The following is a 24,893-nucleotide window of genomic DNA, read 5'->3' on the forward strand; positions in this document are numbered from 1 at the left end:
TTTTATTTCTAGGAACACAAGTTAAAAAATACATATATATTATGAATACAACAAATACAAAAAAACTGAAATATACAAACAAGAGTACATAAACCTAGCAGACATATTACATATCTAGATTTATTTTAATTATTTTAATGCTTTTTTGTTTTTACATTTACTGATCATTTCAAAATAATATTTAAATTATATCTTAAATAATGTGAAGAGGGGTTTGTTCTCTTCCCATGAAAGAAACAAATTAACAATGAAAGTTCAATCAGGGTCCATTTCATTTGGATCAAAATAAAACATAAACATCAGAGTCTCTCAAATTAACATTATAATAGTCGTTTCTTTTCAAATAAAATATTCTAGGAGCACAAGTCGTGATGAGGAAAACTCAGAGCCGGGTCACGTGTGAATATATCTATTCAGATGCGCTAGGCGGGGTCTGTCCTGCCAACTGCAGTCTAATCTAACGTGAACGTAGCATGCGTGACTGCAGACAGTTTAAAGACAACCACAAAAAAATCAAAATCCTTGATAGACAAGGGTCTTTACTAAATGAACGTATGATTGTTGTTACAATGTATCGTCTCTGTAAAGATGTGTTGTTTACATTGACAGAGTGATAGTCAGGCGTCACATTATTCGCATTATGCATCCGATGCCTAGGATCGACGGGGACATTTTTGACTGTATCCAACGAGGGAACATTGATCAGTGTGCACATTTCATTGAACATGATCGATCTATCCTCAAAGAGAAAGGTACGTTTATAGGCCTGCCTATGCATTTTGTAGTATGCATTAGCCAACCATTTACTGTACACACATTTGGGGAATGAATGTTATTTTCGATCTTTTTTTAAATCCAAAAGCCTACCATATTGCAGAAGAGCATTTGTGGAAACCAAGACTGTTCTCAGGACAGGCCTGGTAGCTAGATATTTTTGCTTCGGAGACAATTTCAACAAACCCAACCCTTTTCGTGCGCAGCCGGCTATACAAGTAAATGTATCCCCGTGGAGCGGTTCGTACATAACATTGTCCATTCAGGCTGCAAAGGTGTCTATTTCCTCTTTAACTCGATTTATTGGCGAAAAGAAAACAGGGAAATACGCATACTTTATTTATGAAACACCATGCTACAATGCTTGTCCCGGATGTCGCATACTGTGTTCTTTCAATCAGGTTGCAGCGGTCCATTTTTTTCAACCCTGGGGTGTAATCATTAGTTCAAACAGTACCGTTTTGCTACTAAAACAGAGGAAGGCCCGAAACATTGTAAAAGACTCCAGCCACCCAAGCCATAGACTTTTCACTTTGGTACCGTCCGGCAAACGGTACCGGATACCGGAGCATCAGCTCTCGGGCCAACAAGCTCTGAGACAGCTTCTACCCCCAAGCCATGCTGTGCTGTTGTCTTAGGTCTCTCTTTATGTAGATTTGTGGTGTCATTTGTCGTGATCTGTGTTTTGTCCTACATTTAAATGTTTAATCCCCTTCATTGTAAATAATAATTTGTTCTTAATTGACTTGATTTAATTGAATTGACCATTTTTACCAGAGGTGGACTCAAGGATGATCAATGGAAAGAGGATGCACCTGAGCTCAATTTAGAGTCTCATAGCAAAGGGTCTGAATACTTATTTAAATATGGTATCTGGTTTTTTAAAATATTTTTTATAAATTAGCAAAAAATTCTAAACCCGTTTTCACTTTATCATCTTGGGGTATTTTGTGTAGATTGATCAGGATTTTTTTTTCAATCAATTTTAGAATAAGATGTATATACAATGCCTTAAGAAAGTATTTACACCCCTTGACTTTTTCCACAAAAAAATTACAATTAAATCCATTTTAAGCCGACCTTGTAACACAACAAATTGTGTTACAAGGTCGGATTAAAATGGATTTAATTGTAATTTTTATGTCAACGATCTATACAAAATAATCTAATGTGGAAGAAAAATTCTAACTTTTTTGTAAAAAAAAATATATATATACATACACACTATTTTGATTACAAAAGTACTCAAGCCCTGAGTCAATACATGTTACAATCACCATTTGCAGTGATTACAGCTGTGAGTATTTCTGGGTAAGTCTCTAAGAGCTTTGCACACCTGGATTGTACAATATTTGCACATTATTCTTTTAAAAAACCCTTCAAGCTTTGTGAAGTTGGTTGCTGATAATTGCTTGACAGCCATTTTAAAGTCTTGCAATAGATCTTCAAGCCAATGTAAACTGTATCTTGGCCACTCAGGAACATTCAATGTTGTCTTGGTAAGCAACTCCAGCGTATATTTGGCCTTGCGTTTTAGATTATTGTTATCCAGCTGAAAGGTGAATTTCTCTCCTACTGTCTGTTGGAAAGCAGACTGAACCAGATTTTCCTCTAGGATTTTGCCTGTGCTTACCTCTATTCTGTTTATTTTTATCCCCAGTGAACCATAAACAATTAATGAACATGCACCAGTGGAACGGTCGTTAAGACACTAACAGCTTACAGATGGTATGCAATTAAGGTCACAGTTATGAAAACTTAGGACACTAAAAGAGGCCTTTCTACTGACTCTGGAAAAACACCAAAAGAAAGATGGCCAGGGTCCCTGCTCCACTGCGTGAACGTGCCTTAGGCATGCTGCAAGGAGGCATGAGGACCGCAGATGTGGCCAGGGAAATAAATTGCAATGTCCGTACTGTGAGACGCCTAAGACAGCACTACAGGGAGACAGGACGGACAGCTGATCGTGCTTGCAGTGGCAGACCATGTGTAACAACACATCGGTACATCCGAACATCACACCTGCCGGACAGGTACAGGATGGCAACAACTGCCTGAGTTACACAAGGAACGCGCAATCCCTGCATCAATGCTCAGACTGTCTGCAATAGGCTGAGAGAGGCTGGACTGAGGGCTTGTAGGCCTGTTGTAAGGCAGGTCCTCACCAGACATCACCGGCAAATCTAGTGCCTCCATGAGGAGGAGATGCACTGCAGTACTTAATTCAGCTGGTGGCCACACCAGATACTGACTGTTACTTCTGATTTTGACCCCCCTTTGTTCAGGGAAACAGTATTCCATTTCTGTTAGTCACATGTCTGTGGAACTTGTTCAGTTTATGTCCCAGTTGTTGAATCTTATGTTCATACAAATACTTACACATGTTAAGTTTGCTGAAAATAAACGCAGTTGACGGTGAGAGGACATTTCTTTATACAGTTGAAGTCAGAAGTCAGAAGTTTATATACACTTAGGTTGGAGTCATTAAAAGTCGTTTTTCAACCACTCCCCAAATTTCTTGTTAACAAACTATAGTTCTGGCAAGTCAGTTAGGACATCTACTTTGTGCATGACACAAGTAATTTTTTCAACAATTGTTTACAGACAGATTATTTCACTTATAATTCACTTTATCACAATTCCAGTGGGTCAGAAGTTTACAATACACTAAGTTGACTGTGCCTTTAAACAGCTTCGAAAAGTCCCGAAAATTATGTAATGAATTTAGAAGCTTCTGATAGGCTAATTGACATCATTTGAGTCAATTGAAGGTGTACCAGTGGATGTATTTCAAGACCTACATTGAAACTCAGTGCCTCGTCGCTTGACATCATGGGAAAATCAAAAGAAATCAGCCAAGACCCCACCCTGTACAACTGGGTCCTGGACTTTGACTGGCCTCCCTCCGCTGATCCATAACACTGGGGCCCCACAAGGGTGCGTTCTCAGCCCTCTCCTGAACTCCCTGTTTACCCATGACTGTGTGGCCATGCACGCCTCCAACTTAATCATCAAGTTTGCAGACGACACTACAGTGGTAGGCTTGATTACCAACAACAACGAGACGGTCTACAGGGAGGAGGTGAGGGCCCTTGGAGTGCGGTGTCAGGAAAATACTCACACAACGTCAACAAAACAAAGGAGATGATCGTGGACTTCAGGACACAGCAGAGGGAGCACCCCCCTATTCACATCGACAGGACAGTATTGGGGAAGGTGGAACATTTTAAGTTCCTCGGCGTACACATCACGGACAAACTGAAATGGTCAACGCACACAGACAGCGTGGTGAAGAAGGCGCTGAAGAAATTTGGCATCCTGAGAGCATCCTGTCGGGCTGTATCACCGCCTGGTATAGTAACTTCTCCGCCCACAACCGTAAGGCTCTCCAGAGGGTAGTGAGGTCTGCACAACGCATCACCGGGGGCAAACTACCTGCCCTCCAGGACACCTACACCACCCGATGTCACAGGAAGGCCAAAAAGATCATCAAGGACAACAACCACCCGAGCCACTACCTGTTCACCCCGCTATTATCCAGAATGAGAGGTCAGTACAGGTGCATCAAAGACCGAGAGACTGAAAAACAGCTTCTATTTCAAGGCCATCAGACTGTTAAACAGCCGTCACTAACATTGAGTGGCTGCTGTCAACATACTGACTCAAATCTCTAGCTACTTTAAATGTATCACTAGTCACTTTAAACAATGCGACTTTATGTAATGTTTACATACACTACTCATCTCATCTATATACTGTATTCTATAACATCTACTGCATCTTGCCTATGCTGCACGGCCATCGCTCATGTATATATTTATTTGTACATATTCTTATTCATGCCTTTACACTTGTGTGTGTATAAGGTAGTTGTTGTGAAATTGTTTGATTACTTGTTAGATATTACTGCACGGTCGGAACTAGAAGCACAAGCATTTCGCTACACTCACATTAACATCTGCTAACCATGTGATCAATAAAAGCTCCCAGACAAGCTCCCAGAACGGAAATGCAGAGTGCTGAAGCGTGTGTCCTCGGTTGCAACACTCACTACCGAGTTCCAAACTGGGTTTTCATGGCCGAGCAGCCACAGACAAGCCTAAGATCACCATGCGCAATGCCAAGTGTCAGCTGGAGTGGCATAAAGCTCGCTGCCATTGGACTCTGGAGCAGTGGAAACGCGTTCCGAGTGATGAATCATGCTTTAGCATCTGGCAGTCCGACAGACAAATCTGGGTTTGGCGGATGCCAGGAAAACGCCACCTGTCCCAATGCATAGTGCCAACTGTAAAGTTTGGTGGAGGAGGAGGAATAATGGCCTTGGGCTGTTTTTCATTTTGAAATTATCAGACCAGGGGTGAAAATACAGACTGCTAAAACTTGATTGGCTTAACGCGGTACTTGGCTTAACGTGGTACGCGACATCCGGGACTAGCAATAGCCACTCTAGCATGGTAGTGGAAAATGGTGTTTCATAAAGAATGTATGCATATTTTTTTTATTTTCTCCCGCCTTCTTCAGTTAAGGAGGAAACTGACTTTGGGCTAACCACACTATTCTAAGGCCACATCCGGGTAGTGTGCCTAAATTATCATATCGTTATTCTCGGGAATTTGTTCTTAACTTCTATAAGTAAATGCTGAATAATAAGTATGTCAGAGGTGATCATACTGAGATGATTGTTGTCAGAGCTTTTCCAGAAGCCTTTTTCACACAGCTATCGCTTTGCAGCATCAAACATGCATGAGCAAATTGCTTTGTTACAGGCAGCAGATATTGATACATATGTATATGTGTGTGTATATACACTGCTCAAAAAAATAAAGGGAACACTTAAACAACACAATGTAACTCCAAGTCAATCACACTTCTGTGAAATCAAACTGTCCACTTAGGAAGCAACACTGACAATACATTTCACATGCTGTTGTGCAAATGGAATAGACAACAGGTGGAAATTATAGGCAATTAGCAAGATACCCCCAATAAAGGAGTTGTTCTGCAGGTGGTGACCACAGACCACTTCTCAGTTCCTATGCTTCCTGGCTGATGTTTTGGTCACTTTTGAATGCTGGCGGTGCTTTCACTCTAGTGTGGGTTGTAGACTCCGTCTCATGCTACCACAAGTGGCTCAGGTAGTGCAGCTTATCCAGGATGGCACATCAATGCGAGCTGTGGCAAGAAGGTTTGCTGTGTCTGTCAGCGTAGTGTCCAAAGCATGGAGGCGTTACCAGGAGACAGGCCAGTACATCAGGAGACGTGGAGGAGGCCGTAGGAGGGCAACAACCCAGCAGCAGGACCGCTACCTCCACCTTTGTGCAAGGAGGAGCAGGAGGAGCACTGCCAGAGCCCTGCAAAATGACCTCCAGCAGGCCACAAATGTGCATATGTCTGCTCATACGGTCAGAAACAGACTCCATGAGGGTGGTATGAGGGCCCGACGTCCACAGGTGGGGGTTGTGCTTACAGCCCAACACCGTGCAGGACGGTTGGTATTTGCCAGAGATCACCAAGATTGGCAAATTCGCCACTGGCGCCCTGTGCTCTTCACAGATGAAAGCAGGTTCACACTGAGCACATGTGACAGACGTGACAGTCCCAAGACGCCGTGGAGAACGTTCTGCTGCCTGCAACATCCTCCAGCATGACCGGTTTGGCGGTGGGTCAGTCATGGTGGGGGGTGGCATTTCTTTGGGGGGCCGCACAGCCCTCCATGTGCTCGCCAGAGGTAGCCTGACTGCCATTAGGTACCGAGATGAGATCCTCAGACCCCTTGTGAGACCATATGCTGGTGCGGTTGGCCCTGGGTTCCTCCTAATGCAAGACAATGCTAGACCTCATGTGGCTGGAGTGTGTCAGCAGTTCCTGCAAGAGGAAGGCATTGATGCTATGGACTGGCCCGCCCGTTCCCCAGACCTGAATCCAATTGAGCACATCTGGGACATCATGTCTTGCTCTATCCATCAGGAGCATGCCCAGGCGTTGTAGGGAGGTCATACAGGCACATGGAGGCCACACACACTACTGAGCCTCATTTGGACTTGTTTTAAGGACATTACATCAAAGTTGGATCAGTCTGTAGTGTGTTTTTCCACTTTAATTTTGAGTGTGACTCCAAATCCAGACCTCCATAGGTTGATAAATTTGATTTCCATTTATAATGTGTGTGTGATTTTTTTTTTTTTGTCAGCACATTCAACTATGTAAAGAAAAAAGTATTTAAGAATATTTCATTCATTCAGATCTAGGATGTGTTAATTTAGTGTTTCCTTTATTTTTTTGAGCAGTGTGTGTGTGTGTTAAGATGGTAAGATTGGTTAACACCACTACTGGCCATATTCCACCTAGTTTAAAATCATACAAAATTTAAGGTCCAGCATCACAGTTCCAGAATGCATCACCACACACTGTTCTTAGATGACTGCTGAAAACCGACTCCTGATGTCTCTTGTTGGGATTTTGTCATGTCTAGTTTAACTACTCATCTCAGATCATTGATAATCAGTCTATCCTTTCAGACAGACCTCCTGTGACAGTATGGCAGGAAGTCACAGCAGCCAAAAAGACCGTGGTATAGAGACAATAGTAGACCTACTGCTCTTTGGGTGGTTAGGTTGGAAGTGACTAAGTAATAAAATAAATGGGATCATTTACAGTTGTAGCACCCTAATCATCTTTGTGTGTCGGTCTGTATCTGCGTCTGTGTGTAGGCTGGGGTGGTTTCACTCCTCTCCACTTTGCGGCCCTCCAAGGTAACCGTTGGATAGTTAACCTGTTGCTAAGCAATGGAGCTGACCCCAACCTGACCTGTGATGCAGGAATGACGGCCTTCCATTTAGCCTGCAGGTCAGTAACGCTACCTGTCTCCTACCACTTCAGTATTTGCAGATTTTAATGGATTGAATAGGTCCCCCTATCCAGTCCTATTAGATCTATGGAAAGGGACTAGGGGAAGAGTGTTGGGCCCCTGGAGCATCTAGAAATGCCCCCGTCTCTCCCTCTTCTCCCTGAAATGTGTACTTGTACACTCCCCCTCATTGATGTGAAAGGAATGGACTGGTGTAAGAAATATGGTGGAACCTCCCTCCAGCCTGTGCTTACATCAGTCCAATGCTTTGAAATCCTTGAGGGGGAGTGATCAAGTGCAAATCAAATTGTATTGGTCGCATATACATATTTAGCGGGTATAGCGAAAAGCTTGTGTTCCTAGCACTAGTAAAGAATTAATTTTACTATTAATGCTAGTAATTATTATTGACTGTAATGTCTGTGTCTCTCCAGGCATGGTAATGTATATGTGATGCACCAGATTATGCAGCATGGAGCTGATCTACGCATAGTAGACCATCAGGGAAAAACCGCCCTACACCATGGAGTGTCTGGAGGCAACATGTAAGAACACACACACACACATAGCTACATAATATTACATGTGTGTGTGTCTGTCTGTCTGTCTCAGCAAAAAAATAAACGTTCTCTCACTATCAACTGTGTTTATTTTCAGCAAACTTAACATGTGTAAATATTTGTATGAACATAAGATGCAACAACTGAGACATAAACTGAACAAGTTCCACAGACATGTGACTAACAGAAATGGAATAATGTGTCCCTGAACAAGGGGGGGTCCTCGGACTGCACCAGATTTGTCAGTTCTTGCTGTGACATGTTACCCCACTCTTCCACCAAGACACCTGCAAGTTCCCGGACAATTCTGAGGTGAATGGCCCTAGCCCTCACCCTCCGATCCAACAGGTCCCAGATGTGCTCAATGGTATTGAGATCTGGGCTCTTCGCTGGCCATGGCAGAACACTGACATTCCTGTTTTGCAGGAAATCGCACACAGAACGAGCAGTATGGCTGGTGGCGTTGTCATGCTGGAGGGTCATGTCAGGATGAGCCTGCAGGAAGGGTACCACATGAGGGAGGAGGATGTCTTCCTTGTAATGCACAGCATGGAGATTGCCTGCAATGACAACAAGCTCAGTCCGTTGATGTTGTGACACACTGCTCCAGACCATGACGGACCCTCGATCCCACTCCAGAGTACAGGCCTTGGTGTAACGCTCATTCCTTTGACGATAAACGCGAATTCGACCATCACCCCTGGTGTGACAAAACCGTGACTTGTTTTCAATTTTTTTAATTTTCAATGACTGGATGGGAACAGTGGGTTAACTGCCTTGTTCAGGGGCAGAACTACAGATTTTTACCTTGCCTGCCCGGGGATTTTATCTTGCAACCTTTCGGTTACTAGTCCAACGCTCTAACCACTGTAATCACCCCTGGTGAGACAAAACCGCGACTCGTCAGTGAAGAGCATTTTTTTGCCAGTCCTGTCTGGTTCAGTAACGGTGAAATACATCCACAGGTACACCTCCAATTGACTCAAATTATGTCAACTTGCCAATCAGAAGCTTCTAAAGCCATGACATCATTTTCTGGAATTTTTCAAGCTGTTTAAAGGCACAGTCAACTTAGTGTATGTAACCTAGTGACCCACTGGAATTGTGATACCGTGAATTATAAGTGAAATAATCTGTCTGTAAACAATTGTTGGAAAAATTAATTGTGTCATGCACAAAGTAGATGTCCTAACCGACTTGCCAAAACTATGGTTTGTTAACAAGAAATTTGGGGAGTGGTTGAAAAACGAGTTTTAATGACTCCAACATACGTGTATGTAAACTTCCGACTTCAACTGTATGTGGACCCTTTGAAATTATCTGGATTTCTACATAAATTGGTCATGAAATTAGATCTGATCTTCATCTAAAACACAACAACAGACAAACACACATTATTGTATTGTTCTTGTCTATATTAGAATACATAATTTAAACATTCACAGTGTATGTTGGAAGAAGTATGTGAACCCCTAGGCTAATAACTTCTCCAAAACCTAATTGGAGTCAGGAGTCAGCTAATGTGGAGTCCAATCAATGAGACGAGATTGAAGATGTTGGTTAGAGCTGCCCTACCCTTTAAAAAACACTCAAAACATTTTTTAGTTGGCTCTTCACGAGAAGCTTTGCCTGATGTGAACAAAGCCTCGAACGAAAGACATCTCAAACGACCCGAGATTTAAAAAATTTGACTTGCATAAAGCTGGAATGGGTTACGAAAGCATCTCTAAAAGTATTGATGTTCATCAGTCCACTAAGACAAACTGTCTATAAATGGAGAAAGTTCAGCACTGTTGCTACTCTCCCTAGGAGTGGCCGTCCTGCAAAGACGACTGCAAGAGCACAGCGCAGAATGCTCAATGAGGTTAAGAAGAATCCTAGGAGTGTCATCTAAAGACTTACAGAAATCTCTGGAACATGCTAACATCTCTGTTTATGAGTATACGATACGTAAAACACTAAACAAGAATGGTGTTCATGGGAGGACACCACGGAAAAAGCCACTGCCGTCTAAAAAAAAACCATTGCTGCACATCTGAAGTTCGCAAAAGAGCATCTGGATGTTCCACAGTGCTACTGGCAAGATATTATGTGGACAGATGGAACAAAAGTTGAGTTGAATGGAAGGAGCACACCAACATCAACCTCATGCCAACTGTAAAGTATGGTGAAGGGAGTATCATGGTTTGGAGCTGCTTTGCTGTCTCAGGGCCTGGACAGCTTACTATTGTCGACAGAAAAATGAATTCCCAAGTTTAACAAGACATTTTGCAGGATAATGTAAGGCTATATGTCCACCAATTGAAGCTCAACAGAAGTTGGGTGACGTAACAGGACAACGACCCAAAATACAGAAGTAAATCAACTAAATGGCTTCAACAGAAGAAAATAGTCCTTCTGGAGTGGCCCAGTCAGTCCTGACCTCAACCCGATTGAGATGCTGTGGCATGACCTCGAGAGTGCTTCACACCAGACATCCCAAGCATATTGCTGAACTGAAACAGTTTTGTAAGGCGGAATGGTCCAAAATTCCTCCTGACCATTGTGCAGGTCTGATCCACAACTACAGAATGTTTGGTTGAGGTTATTGCTGCCAAAGTAGAGTCAACCCGTTATTAAGTCCAAGGTTTTACATACTTTTCCCACTCTGCACTGTGAATGTTTACAGTGTTTTCAATAAAGACATAAAAACATATTATTGTTTGAGTTATTAGTTTAAGCAGACTGTGTTTGTCTATTGTTGTGACTTAGATGAAGATCTGATCAAATGTTACGACCAATTTATGCAGAAGTACAGGTAATTTCAAAGGGTTCACATACTTTTTCTCGAACCAAGTATGTATGTGTGTTGTGCATCAGTGACATATGTCACGCCCGCACGCACACACACAAACGCGCACACTTACCCCGCGTCGTGTCTCCTAGTGTTGCGATGCAGTACCTGTGGGAGACGGGAATGTTCAGGTGGTGCGATGGAGACATGTACAATGTCACACCTCTACACCTGGCTGCTGATGCTGGCAACACCGAGGTGATCCGCTACCTGCTCCGAAACAAGGTGAGGTGGACACACTTAATGCTTGGAGAGTAAGTCTGATGATGACCATGTTCCCTTTCTATTGTGGAGTTTTGCTATGGAGTTTACCTTACAGAGTTAGGTGCGTCACGATATCTCCTTTCTCCTGGAGTGTGCACTCATTCACTACTTCCCACAAATGTAAAATCTTTAAATTAGTGGAGGCGGAGGAAAGTGGGAGTTCCACCATATTTCCAGGCAGGTCTGTTCAAGTCAGTCAGAGGTGAACAAGTGCACAACCTCTGTAACATGCGCTGCTTGCTGAAAGAGCTGGGGCCCGATGGAGCACTCGGCTGCAGTACCCTTCAACTATTTAGGATTGCTGCCTCACTATTTAAAATGTGTGTGTGTGTCAGAGGTGTATGGTAGAGACTGTGGATGAGGATGGGTTGACAGCGGTCCATGTGGCATCAGAGAGAGGCTGTATAGAGATGTGTTGGACGCTACTACAGAGATCAGGCTTCAGGATACTACACTTGAAGACCTACAGCGGACACACGCCACTGGACCTCTGCAGGCAGGGAAGGACATTCAGGTGGGTCGCAATAGCTCTAACCTTTACCTGGGTATTAATTAGGCACAACACGGAGGACAACAGACAAAAACAGGGACTTGTCTAATAAGGAACTTTTATTTTCAGGTGCAAAAAGTTTTAACGTTTTCCATTGTGTGACAAATACCACCCAGGAATATATCACACTGTCAACCTCTTCTGTCCCATTGCCGTACCACCATCACTTTCTGTGTTGGGGTTGTATTTCCACAGACATCTGCAGCTGGCCAAACTACTGACCCGCTACATGAAGGAGCCACCCTTCAGCAAACCTGAAGAGTCACCAAGTTAGTGCTACGCCTTTAGTCTCTAATGAGGCTGTGATAAGTTTAACTGTAATAAACATTGTGTGCCAACGAATCATGTTAATGTGTATAATTGTTTGTGTGTATCCGTGCATGCGTGGATCTTTGTGTGTGTGTGTGTGTGCGTGCGTCCAGTCCTGTACTACTGGACATTATTCTTCCCGTGTCTGATCGGAGGAGTGATTCTGATTATCGCAGCGATGTTGGGGGGCTACGGAGGGATAACGTGCGCCGTCCTCTTCCCTTGGCTGGCCAGGAGTATTTTCTCCCAGTTACACCGCATGACCACCTACCAGAGGTACAGACTGTGTGTCTATGTGTGGCCTAACTGTGTGTTTGTGTATGTCTGCGTTATACATTATATTCATCCATTGTATTGTTCTTTGTTCCATTAACTGTTGTGTTGCAGGTTGGCCAACCCCGTCTACCTAGGGACTATGATAGCTGGACTGTTCCACTCTCTAGTCTGTTTCTACTACAAAATACTGCCGCCTAATATCCTTTATCTTAGTGATACTGTACTGCCTAATGTATACATACAATTGAAGTCGGACGTTTACATACACCTTAGCCAAATACATTTAAACTGTTTTTCACAATTCCAGATATTTAAACATAGTAAAAATTCCCTGTCTTAGGTCAGTTAGGATCACCACTTTATTTTAAGAATGTGAAATGTCAGAAGGATAGTAGAGAAAAGGATTTATTTCAGCTTTTATTTCTTTCATCACATTCCCAGTGGGTCAGAAGTTTACATACACTCAATTAGTATTTGGTAGCATTGCCTTTAAATTGTTTAACTTAGGTCAAACTTTTCGGGTAGCCTTCCACAAGCTTCCCACAATACGTTGGGTGACATTTGACCCTTTCCTCCTGACAGAGCTGGTGTAACTGAGTCAGGTTTGTAGGCCTCCTTGCTTGCACACGCTGTTTCAGTTCTGCCCACAAAATTTCTACACGATGAGGTCAGGGCTTTGTGATGGCCACTCCAATACCTTGACTTTGTTGTCCTTAAGCCAATTTTCACAACTTTGAATGTATGCTTGGGTCATTGTCCATTTGGAAGACCCATTTACGACCAAGCTTTAACTTCCTGACTGATGTCTTGAGATGTTGCTTCAATAAATCCACATAATTTTCCTCACTCATGATGCCATCAATTTTGTGAAGTGCACCAGTCCCTCCTGCAACAAAGCACCAACACAAACAGTTCTATTTTTGTTTCATCAGACCAGAGGACATTTCTCCAAAAAGTACAATCTTTGTCCCCATGTGTAGTTGCAAACCGTAGTCTGGCTTTTTTTATGGCGGTTTTGGAGCAGTGGCTTCTTCCTTGCTTTGCTGCCTTTCAGGTTATGTCAATATAGGACTCGTTTTACTGTGGACATAGATACTTTTATACCGGTTTCCTCCAGCATCTTCACAAGGTCCTTTGCTGTTGTTCTGGGATTGATTTGCACTTTTCGCACCAAAGTACGTTCATCTCTAGGAGACTGAACGCGTCTCCTTCCTGAGCAGTATGATAGCTGCGTGTTCCCATGGTGATTATACTTGCATACTATTGAACGTGGTACCAAGGATGAACCAGACTTGTGGAGGTCTACTATTTTTTTCTGAGGTCTTGGCAGATTTTGTTTGATTTAACCATGATGTCAAACAGAGGCACTGAGTTTGAAGGTAGGCTTTGAAATACATCCACATGTACACCTCCAGTTGACTCAAATTATGTTAATTAGGCTATCAGAAGCATCTAAAGCCATCAAATCAAATTTATTTATAAAGCCCTTCGTACATCAGCTGATATCTCAAAGTGCTGTACAGAAACCCAGCCTAAAACCCCAAACAGCAAGCAATGCAGGTGTAGAAGCACTGTGGCTAGGAAAAACTCCCTAGAAAGGCCAAAACCTAGGAAGAAACCTAGAGAGGAACCAGGCTATGTGGGATGTCCTCTTCTGGCTGTGCCGGGTGGAGATTATAACAGAACATGGCCAAGATGTTCAAATGTTCATAAATGACCAGCATGGTCGAATAATAATAAGGCAGAACAGTTGAAACTGGAGCAGCAGCACAGTCAGGTGGACTGGGGACAGCAAGGAGTCATCATGTCAGGTATTCCTGGGGCATGGTCCTAGGGCTCAGGTCCTCCGAGAGAGAGAAAGAAAGAGAGAATTAGAGAGAGCATATGTGGGATGGCCAGTCCTCTTCTGGCTGTGCCGGGTGGAGATTATAACAGAACATGGCCAAGATGTTCAAATGTTCATAAATGACCAGCATGGTCGAATAATAATAAGGCAGAACAGTTTAAACTGGAGCAGCAGCACGGTCAGGTGGACTGGGGACAGCAAGGAGTCATGTCAGGTATTCCTGGGGCATGGTCCTAGGGCTCAGGTCCTCCGAGAGAGAGAAAGAAGGAGAGAATTAGAGAACGCACACTTAGATTCACACAGGACACCGAATAGGACAGGAGAAGTACTCCAGATATAACAAACTGACCCTAGCCCCCCGACACATAAACTACTGCAGCATAAATACTGGAGGCTGAGACAGGATGGGTCAGGAGACACTGTGGCCCCATCCGAGGACACCCCCGGACAGGGCCAAACAGGAAGGATACACTTTCTGGAGTTTTCCAAGCTGTTTAAAGTCAGTCAACTTAGTGTATGTAAACTTCTGACCCACTGGAGTTTTGAAACAGTGAATAATAAGTGAAACAATCTGTCTGTAAACAATTGTTGGAAAAATTACTTTTCTTCCAAATGGACAATGACCCCCAAGCATTCTTCCAAAGTTGTGGCAAAATGGCTGAAAGACAACAATGTCAAGGTATTGGAGTGGCCATCACAATGCCCTGACCTCAATCCCATAGAAAATGTGTGGGCAGAACTGAAAAAGCGTGTGCGAGCAAGGAGGCCTACAAACCTGACTCAGTTACACCAGCTCTGTCAGGGGGAATGGGCCAAAATTCACCCAACTTATTGTGGGAAGCTTGTGGAAGGCTACCCAAGTTAAACAATTTAAAGGCAATGCTACCAAATACTAATTGAGTGTATGTAAATATATATGTGTATAAATATCTACAGTGGGGCAAAAAAGTATTTAGTCTGCAACCAATTGTGCAAGTTCTTCCACTTAAAAAGATGAGGCCTATAATTTTCATCATAGGTACACTTCAACTATGACACCACCCGGGCAACGAAGGAGTGGCTTCGTAAGAAGCATTTCAAGGTCCTGGAGTGGACTAGCCAGTCTCCAGATCTAAACCACATAGAAAATCTTTGGAGGGAGTTGAAAGTCTGTGTTGCCCAGCAACAGCCCCAAAACATCACTGCTCTAAAGGAGATCTGCATGGAGGAATGGGCCAAAATACCAGCAACAGTGTGTGAAAACCTTGAAGACTTACAGAAAATGTTTGACCTCTGTCATTGCCAACAAAGGGTATATAACAAAGTATTGAGAAACTTTTGTTATTGACCAAATACTTATTTTCCACCATAATTTGCAAATAAATTAATAACAAATCCTACAATGTGATTTTTTTTTCTCATTTTGTCTGTCATAGTTGAAGTGTACCTATGATGAAAATTACAGGCCTCTCTCATCTTTTTAAGTGGGAGAACTTGCACAATTGGTGGCTGACTAAATACTTTTTTGCCCCACTGTATATAAAAAAATGTGTGGCCTACGTGTAGTATATTGTTGGTTGAGCCTTAACCCGCTGTGACGCTTGTGGGGGGATAGTGTTCTGGGTCATGTGTCGCTGGTCCAGTTCTCTATGGTTTTGGCCATGTTCTGGAAGATTCTAACCCAGGATCCTGGGGAGCTGGGACCGGGAGATGCAGATCCTCGCTTCTCCTCCATAGCAGACCTGCTGGAGAAAAAACAGAATCCTCAGAGGTTCTGCATCTACTGTGAGGTGAGGAGAACCAATCCATTAATCAATGCCTTTTCCCACATCTTTTTTTCATCCATCCTCCATATTCCCGAACAAAACTGTGCACATCCACAGAGAACTACATTTCCTAAATGCTCACCAAACAGCGCCTCGATCCAGTCGGCAGTTTTCTTTATCTAGATTACTCAACTTTGGCAAATGTGTTGAGACAACAAAGAAATGTATGTACCCAGAACTCTCCTGCCCCAAAATTTAGTTAACTAAAAATCGTGTTGCAGCAGATTGCCTTGATTTAAAACTTAACTCAACTTAAAAAAATAAAATAAAATGTTTTACAGTGGTGTTCATCAATAGCAGCAGATGTAATAAGCTGAGTTTTCTGTAAATGTTTTGTTCAAATGTAAAATATATTGTTACTTAATTGAATTTTGGGTATTTTTGGGGAATTGCCAACACTGTCACTTAAAACCAGGGGTTGGAACCAAAATTACTTTCCAATCGTTTCATTCTGAACAGAACCATCGGTTGCAGTCCAAACACTTAAAAGACAGACCCTCATCCACTTATGCCCTTGGGGGAAATCCCCGTCGCCATCTTGGCGGGTGTTCCAAATGAGTAGCCAAGCAAGGGAAGTTTGTAACGTAAGCCCCTCAGCCCTCGGTTTTAGTCAGCTTTGTGAGTGTACCATTATGTTCACTCCTGGCCTGAAACTCCCCATAATTCAATTCGCGGCGATTGTACATCCGTTAAGAAAAGTCTGCGAAAACTTTTTAAAATATATATCAATGGAGAAGTCAACATACAAGAATAAACAAATGCAAATAAGTTAGACATTTTGCTACTACGTAAAAAGTAAATTGTTTTGTTTGGTTATCTTTTGGAAATTGTAGAGATGAAACATTTCCCTTGTTCTGAAGTTCCAGTTCTGAAGTTCCAGCTAGGCAGGCTAACGTTAGTTAGCTAATTTATTTGCTAGCTATTACACAGTAGGCTTATATTAATAATGAAATATTTAATATGTAGACATACACTCATAATTGACTGTAGTGCATATAAAGCACCCACAAGTTACCGGTGGCTGGAAACACAATCATCGCGTGATGAATGAGTGACAAATTTCCAGCCAAGGGTGGCCCATTTAAAAATCATTCCTGTCTTCTTTTTCTTTTTTTTGGAGAAAAATCAGTATACATACAAGAACTATACAGACAATGATAACATATGCTAGGGGGTACAACAAATGACAGATTATAGAAAGACCTTAAAAGATGCACACATATTGATTGTTTTAACAGCGTTCTTATTAAAATAATGTATAATGGTCTTAATATACTGCTCGATTTCCTTATAGAGAACAGTGTTTTTTTTATTAGTGAATTTACATTTTTGAATATGAAATTTTGCCATTAGCACAATTAGATTTATAAGGTAAAATTGTTTTTCTTTATCTTTATTATGGTTAAGGAAACCGAGCAGCACATTCTCCCATTAAAAAACAAAAGTCATCAAGAATATTAACGATTATAAAACCGTGAATATCTTTCCATAATTGTTTGACATGTAGACAATGCCAAAATAAATGTGAAACTGTTTCTGGGTGCTCAACACAAAAAGTACAATCAATGTTAATGTATTTTTTGACTTTCTTCAGGTAAGGATTCGCTGGGTAATACTTATGGATCGTTCTGAAAGGGACCTCCTTTGACCTTGTTAACAAGCAAGTATGTGTGGTAATAACCAGACTTTTTTTCCCAACAGATAATGTATTCCATTAACTTGTGACATAAGGGATGGATACAATATCCCTTTGAAATAAAGCACGAATAGATCTGTTGTTCTGAGGGAGCAAGGAGAGAAACATATTTTCCCTATTGGAGAGTCAACTGGATTAAGCAAGGGTAGGTCAGGAAGGTGAGGTCTGGTTACACCTCTAAATAACATGAGAGTTCCAGATGGAATAGCATCAAAGACTATGGCGAACTCTCTAGGTGTTACAGGGATATTGTAACGAGATAAAAAAAAATCCTCATAATTGAGTAACAATCTTTCTGCATTAAAAAGTTGACTCACCAGCAGGATATGATTATTGAACCAGTTGTTAAAAAAGAAAGACTTTCTATACAAAATGTCCTTACTGTTCCAAATGAAATACCTGAGGGGAAAAATTATGTTTATATATTAACGACCACGCTACGAATACTTGTCTATGAAAAGCAGATCATTTTGCAGGAATCTTATCAATGTTATAGTTACAAAGTAACAAAATTGAAGCCACCAAAACAGGAGAAGAAATAATGAGGGATGAAATTCCAAATTGAAGTAGGATTCTTTACAATTAATCTTAAAAGTATTATTCAAAGTAGGAAAATCTACAAAATTGTGTCCACCATATTCATGAGTTCATAACGACAAATTGCCTAATATAATGTGTACGATTTTTCCAGGTGAAGTTGAAAACATCTGGTCAACCGCTTTACCTTTTTTGTTGTCAAGATATAGGGACTCCTTCCTTCTTAGCCCTCCAAGTGTATACTCCTCAGGCGTCATGAGACGTCAACAGAAATATCCACTTCATTTGAAGGCTGAGGTGTTAGGGTGTGTCTAAGTGTTTGGACCGTAACCATCATTTTTTTGGATTCCGTTCCGACCAGAAAAATAAAGTTCTGAATCGGTTCTAACCAAAACATAGTAATGGTTTATATAGTTTCTTTCTGTTCCTTTTTAAACCTCAAAACTATATTTTTGTACATTTAGCTAGACATTAAATTACTTAACCAATGGATAGAACAGCTTGCTATGTAGCTACATGCGTTGGACAACAAGTGTAGGGTGTGCGAGATGCAACTGAAATTTTGCAGAGCGCGCTGGGCATCTTGTTGTTATGACATACAATATCTGAACAAGGCCCATGGAATTATACACATACGGTGGAGTGGCTTCTATGAAGGAACTTTTGAATGTCTTTGAACTTCAGCGAGTTGGTTTCACTAACGTTGGACTTAGAGAATTACCTTTCCGTAGTTAATAAATCCATTGTGAAACGTGATAACTGTGGTATCTGTAACTAGCATTGAAAAGTAAATCCATTCTAATAAAAAAATCTCCCTAATTTTTGAATCATGCTTGTAACGTCAGTAGCTGCCGTAGACTATGCTTCCGAGGGAGGGGAGAGGCAGATGGCCTACACACTGATAAAAACTTCCAGCTGGCAGGCAGACACTGGAATACGTTTGAGTGACAGCAAGGGCTTTGCATAGACTCCTTGTTGCGTTTTTTTGTGGGACTGGAAAAAATAATGCCCAGAACGTTAACCGGTTCCCATGCTTTTAAAATAACTGTTCTGTTATGGAATAGTATAGATCACTTTCGCTCTGGTTCTGTTCCTCAAATGTAGTTATTTTACGGTTTTCAGTTATTTCAGGTATTTTCCCTGAACCGGTTCCAACCCCTGCTTAAAACAGTTGTGTTTATGATATGATTTATAGAAGTGCATAGATGCGATAAACAAGTCAATCGAACATAACCATGGAATTGCCATGGAAACATGCAAAATTTGCCTACATTTAGGGGTATTTCACTCTGTTGAGGCACAAATTGGAGTATAATGCTTGTATGGATGTCAACCCCAACACAAGTTTACGTACTTCCGGCGCCAACAGAGATGGCCGCCTCGCTTCGCGTTCCTAGGAAACTATGCAGTTTTTTGTTTTTTTACGTGTTATTTCTTACATTAGTACCCCAGGTCATCTTAGGTTTCATTACATACAGTCGAGAAGAACTACTGAATATAAGATCAGCGTCAATTCACCATCAGTACGACCAAGAATATGTTTTTCGCGACGCGGATCCTGTGTTCTGCCTTACAAACAGGACAACGGAGTGGATCCTATGCAGCGACCCAAAAAAACGACTCCGAAAGAGAGGGAAACGAGGCGGTCTTCTGGTCAGACTCCGGAGACGGTCACACCGTGCACCACTCCCTAGCATTCTTCTTGCCAATGTCCAGTCTCTTGACAACAAGGTTGATGAAATCCGAGCAAGGGTAGCATTCGAGGGACATCAGAGACTGTAACGTCCTTTGCTTCACTGAAACATGGCTCACTGGAGAGACTCTATCCGAAGCGGTGCAGCCAACGGGTTTCTCCACGCATCGCGCTGACAGAAACAAACATCTTTCTGGTAAGAAGAGGGGCGGGGGCGTATGCCTCATGGCCAACGTGACATGGTGTGATGAAAGAAACATACAGGAACTCAAATCCTTCTGTTCACCTGATTTAGAATTCCTCACAATCAAATGTAGACCGCATTATCTACCAAGAGTTCTCTTCGATTATAATCACAGCCGTATATATCCCCCCCCCCCCAAGCAGACACATCGATGGCTCTGAACGAACTTTATTTAACTCTCTGCAAACTGGAAACGATTTATCCGGAGGCTGCATTCATTGTAGCTGGGGATTTTAACAAGGCTAATCTGAAAACAAGACTCCCTAAATTTTATCAGCATATCGATTGCGCAACCAGGGGTGGAAAGACCTTGGATCATTGTTACTCTAACTTCCGCGACGCATATAAGGCCCTGCCCCGCCCCCCTTTCGGAAAAGCTGACCACGACTCCATTTTGTTGATCCCTGCCTACAGACAGAAACTAAAACAAGAGGCTCCCACGCTGAGGTCTGTCCAACGCTGGTCCGACCAAGCTGACTCCACACTCCAAGACTGCTTCCATCACGTGGACTGGGAGATGTTTCGTATTGCGTCAGATAACAACATTGACGAATACGCTGATTCGGTGTGCGAGTTCATTAGAACGTGCGTTGAAGATGTCGTTCCCATAGCAACGATTAAAACATTCCCTAACCAGAAACCGTGGATTGATGGCAGCATTCGTGTGAAACTGAAAGCGCGAACCACTGCTTTTAATCAGGGCAAGGTGTCTGGTAACATGACCGAATACAAACAGTGCAGCTATTCTCTCCGCAAGGCTATCAAACAAGCTAAGCGCCAGTACAGAGACAAAGTAGAATCTCAATTCAACGGCTCAGACACAAGAGGCATGTGGCAGGGTCTACAGTCAATCACGGACTACAGGAAGAAATCCAGCCCAGTCACGGACCAGGATGTCTTGCTCCCAGGCAGACTAAATAACTTTTTTGCCCGCTTTGAGGACAATACAGTGCCACTGACACGGCCTGCAACGAAAACATGCGGTCTCTCCTTCACTGCAGCCGAGGTGAGTAAGACATTTAAACGTGTTAACCCTCGCAAGGCTGCAGGCCCAGACGGCATCCCCAGCCGCGCCCTCAGAGCATGCGCAGACCAGCTGGCCGGTGTGTTTACGGACATATTCAATCAATCCCTATACCAGTCTGCTGTTCCCACATGCTTCAAGAGGGCCACCATTGTTCCTGTTCCCAATAAAGCTAAGGTAACTGAGCTAAACGACTACCGCCCCGTAGCACTCACATCCGTCATCATGAAGTGCTTTGAGAGACTAGTCAAGGACCATATCACCTCCACCCTACCTGACACCCTAGACCCACTCCAATTTGCTTACCGCCCAAATAGGTCCACAGACGATGCAATCTCAACCACACTGCACACTGCCCTAACCCATCTGGACAAGAGGAATACCTATGTGAGAATGCTGTTCATCAACTACAGCTCGGCATTCAACACCATAGTACCCTCCAAGCTCGTCATCAAGCTCGAGACCCTGGGTCTCGACCCCGCCCTGTGCAACTGGGTACTGGACTTCCTGACGGGCCGCCCCCAGGTGGTGAGGGTAGGCAACAACATCTCCTCCCCGCTGATCCTCAACACTGGGGCCCCACAAGGGTGCGTTCTGAGCCCTCTCCTGTACTCCCTGTTCACCCACGACTGCGTGGCCACGCACGCCTCCAACTCATCAAGTTTGCGGACGACACAACAGTGGTAGGCTTGATTACCAACAACGACGAGACGGCCTACAGGGAGGAGGTGAGGGCCCTCGGAGTGTGGTGTCAGGAAAATAACCTCACACTCAACGTCAACAAAACTAAGGAGATGATTGTGGACTTCAGGAAACAGCAGAGGGAACACCCCCCTATCCACATCGATGGAACAGTAGTGGAGAGGGTAGCAAGTTTTAAGTTCCTCGGCATACACATCACAGACAAACTGAATTGGTCCACTCACACAGACAGCATCGTGAAGAAGGCGCAGCAGCGCCTCTTCAACCTCAGGAGGCTGAAGAAATTCGGCTTGTCACCAAAAGCACTCACAAACTTCTACAGATGCACAATCGAGAGCATCCTGGCGGGCTGTATCACCGCCTGGTATGGCAACTGCACCGCCCTCAACCGTAAGGCTCTCCAGAGGGTAGTGAGGTCTGCACAATGCATCACCGGGGGCAAACTACCTGCCCTCCAGGACACCTACACCACCCGATGTCACAGGAAGGCCATAAAGATCATCAAGGACATCAACCACCCGAGCCACTGCCTGTTCACCCCGCTATCATCCAGAAGGCGAGGTCAGTACAGGTGCATCAAAGCTGGGACCGAGAGACTGAAAAACAGCTTCTATCTCAAGGCCATCAGACTGTTAAACAGCCACCACTAACACTGAGTGGCTGCTGCCAACACACTGACACTGACTCAACTCCAGCCACTTTAATAATGGGAATTGATGGGAAATGATGTAAATATATCACTAGCCACTTTAAACAATGCTACCTTATATAATGTTACTTACCCTACATTATTCATCTCATATGCATACGTATATACTGTACTCTATATCATCGACTGTATCCTTATGTAATACATGTATCACTAGCCACTTTAAACTATGCCACTTTGTTTACATACTCATCTCATTTGTACATACTGTACTCGAGACCATCTACTGTATCTTGCCTATGCTGCTCTGTACCATCACTCATTCATATATCCTTATGTACATATTCTTTATCCCCTTACACTATGTACAAGACAGTAGTTTTGGAATTGTTAGTTAGATTACTTGTTATTACTGCATTGTCGGAACTAGAAGCACAAGCATTTCGCTACACTCGCATTAACATCTGCTAACCATGTGTATGTGACAAATAAAATTTGATTTGGTTTGATTTGATATCATTACCAATCAACTGCATTGGTTAAAAAAAACAACCGACTACCACCATCTAATTATACGAACGGGAATTAGCATTTAGTAGTCACTTCTTCTAAATCTGAAAAGGGACATCTTCTACATTTTAATGCACGAAAACAGACATATATCCAAATGTAACTTAAATACATAAATCGTGACGGATTTGACATCAATCTGGTCCGCATCTATCCCTTCTCAAGTTAACCACTCAAACAGGAAGTGTTTCTCACTGCTGTTCCCTCTCTTCTCTAGTTGTTCCAGCCGGACCATACTAAACACTGCAAATTGTGTGATGTGTGTGTGAGGGATTACGACCACCACTGCCTGTTCCTGAACCGCTGCATTGGTAGGGGAAACCACCGCCTCTTCATCATCTTCATCCTCTCCATGGCCGCAGCACACCTCCTTTTTGTGGCTGCGGCAATTTACCACCTGTATGTGGTGGTGGTGTCCCTTGAGGACCAGTCGTTGGTTAGGGCAGTAGCTAAACAGTTCTGGGTGGTCACATTGACAATAATGAACGCTCTGACAATCCTTTGGGAGGCTTGGCTGTTGACAGAACAGTTTGATGCCATCGCCATGGGGACTACAACCTACTTCAAACCTACCTGCGAGACTCGGCAACGGTCACTAGGACACCGCTGGACAACGGTTCTTACCTTCCTATTGGAGGGGAGGAGACGGTTAGATTATGGACAGACGGAGGACAATATCTCCATAGACATTTAGACAATATGCACTCTAAAACCTGTGGTATAATGAAGAACAATGTATATATGAATTCTATATTCCATTCTTGAAACCAACTGGATCATCTGTGAGACTGTTAGCATGGTGAGCTAGAGTCTAGGCATTACCTTGGGAAGCTAATACCGCTATTAAACATATAACAAGTGGTGTGTAGACCAGAATTGGTTCTAATAGATCTTAACATTAGAGATTCCTTAGATTGTCTTTGGGGGTGTGGTCGTCAATATATCTGTTTAAACTTTATACTTGAACATAGGTATTGAAAAATTATACTTTTAACATATAGTAGTAGTAGACAGTAGACTGAATGCGGAAATCTTGCCAGCTAACATGTCACACTCCTCACATAACGCACTGACTTAACACTATGTCCTGGTTAAGCATTTCCTATGTATACAGTACATGTAGAGCTAGTTTTATGTGATGCTCTGAGCTATTTTAAAGCTGACAGTACTTCTACAACAATGTAGCTAGTTTATGAACAACTGATCTTGCGCTGTCCTGTGAAGGATCCCACTATTTTACTACAGTATATCCCGTGGAGTTAGCTTTCTGTTTTACATTTTTAATGCATTGGTGTATTTAAAACAGTGTTTCGTGGGAGATAACTGGTCACTTGAAACGTGACCGGTTTCTTTTTACTTAAATAAAAAGTAATATGATGATGTGATGCGTGCCTTTATGTTATTGGTGGCGTAAACCATAGCTAACAGTGACTAGACTTTAGCTTATAAGTACGATGTAATTTGGCTAATCGTATGGCTATGTTAGTTCAGGGAGCTAACACAAGTCTACAGGTCTCAGGCAACATGACTTATTAGGCAAGAGTGGTTCGACATGTAAAACCACCTTCGTCACATGTTAACATTGGCTAATAACATGTCGTGACTCTGCCCTACTCTATAGCAAAACCAAGACTCGGCACTGCTAACAGACCACATCCAGTCATCTCCCGTTACTCTCACTGATTTCCTCAATATCCCATGGGGACATATTGCT

The 24,893-nt window shown here is 42.8% G+C and overlaps 1 protein-coding gene across 3 annotated transcripts; it reads left to right on the top strand.

Annotated features, from left to right (window-relative positions):
- Positions 1 to 424: 424 nt before the first annotated feature.
- Positions 425 to 24,564, top strand: si:ch211-223a10.1 (putative ZDHHC-type palmitoyltransferase 6). Of its 3 annotated transcripts, none has more exons than XM_036981213.1 (10): positions 425 to 752; positions 7,485 to 7,620; positions 8,056 to 8,166; positions 11,107 to 11,239; positions 11,614 to 11,792; positions 12,024 to 12,097; positions 12,251 to 12,413; positions 12,525 to 12,610; positions 15,838 to 16,028; positions 17,659 to 19,770. In XM_036981213.1, exons 1-10 carry the CDS (start codon positions 641 to 643, stop codon positions 17,710 to 17,712), a joined length of 1,239 nt encoding a protein of 412 aa, XP_036837108.1. In that variant the 5' UTR covers positions 425 to 640; the 3' UTR covers positions 17,713 to 19,770. The 3 variants fall into 3 exon arrangements, with proteins under 3 accessions (XP_036837108.1, XP_021462092.1, XP_021462102.1); XM_021606417.2 differs by lacking the exon at positions 17,659 to 19,770 and adding an exon at positions 23,397 to 24,564 and having other exon boundaries at positions 428 to 752; XM_021606427.2 differs by lacking the exon at positions 17,659 to 19,770 and adding an exon at positions 23,397 to 24,564 and having other exon boundaries at positions 428 to 752; positions 12,314 to 12,413.
- The last annotated feature ends 329 nt before the right edge of the window (positions 24,565 to 24,893 follow it).

This window comes from Oncorhynchus mykiss, chromosome 1 (assembly GCF_013265735.2).
Source record: "Oncorhynchus mykiss isolate Arlee chromosome 1, USDA_OmykA_1.1, whole genome shotgun sequence".
NCBI lineage: Eukaryota > Metazoa > Chordata > Actinopteri > Salmoniformes > Salmonidae > Oncorhynchus > Oncorhynchus mykiss.

Excerpts from the sequence above, each read along its gene's own strand:
- si:ch211-223a10.1 (XM_021606417.2), top strand. The coding sequence starts at position 641 with ATGCATCCGATGCCTAGGATCGACGGGGACATTTTTGACTGTATCCAA. Across the intron at positions 753-7,484 it reads ATCTATCCTCAAAGAGAAAG|GCTGGGGTGGTTTCACTCCT; the intron begins GTACGTTTATAG and ends GTCTGTGTGTAG. Across the intron at positions 7,621-8,055 it reads GCCTTCCATTTAGCCTGCAG|GCATGGTAATGTATATGTGA; the intron begins GTCAGTAACGCT and ends GTGTCTCTCCAG.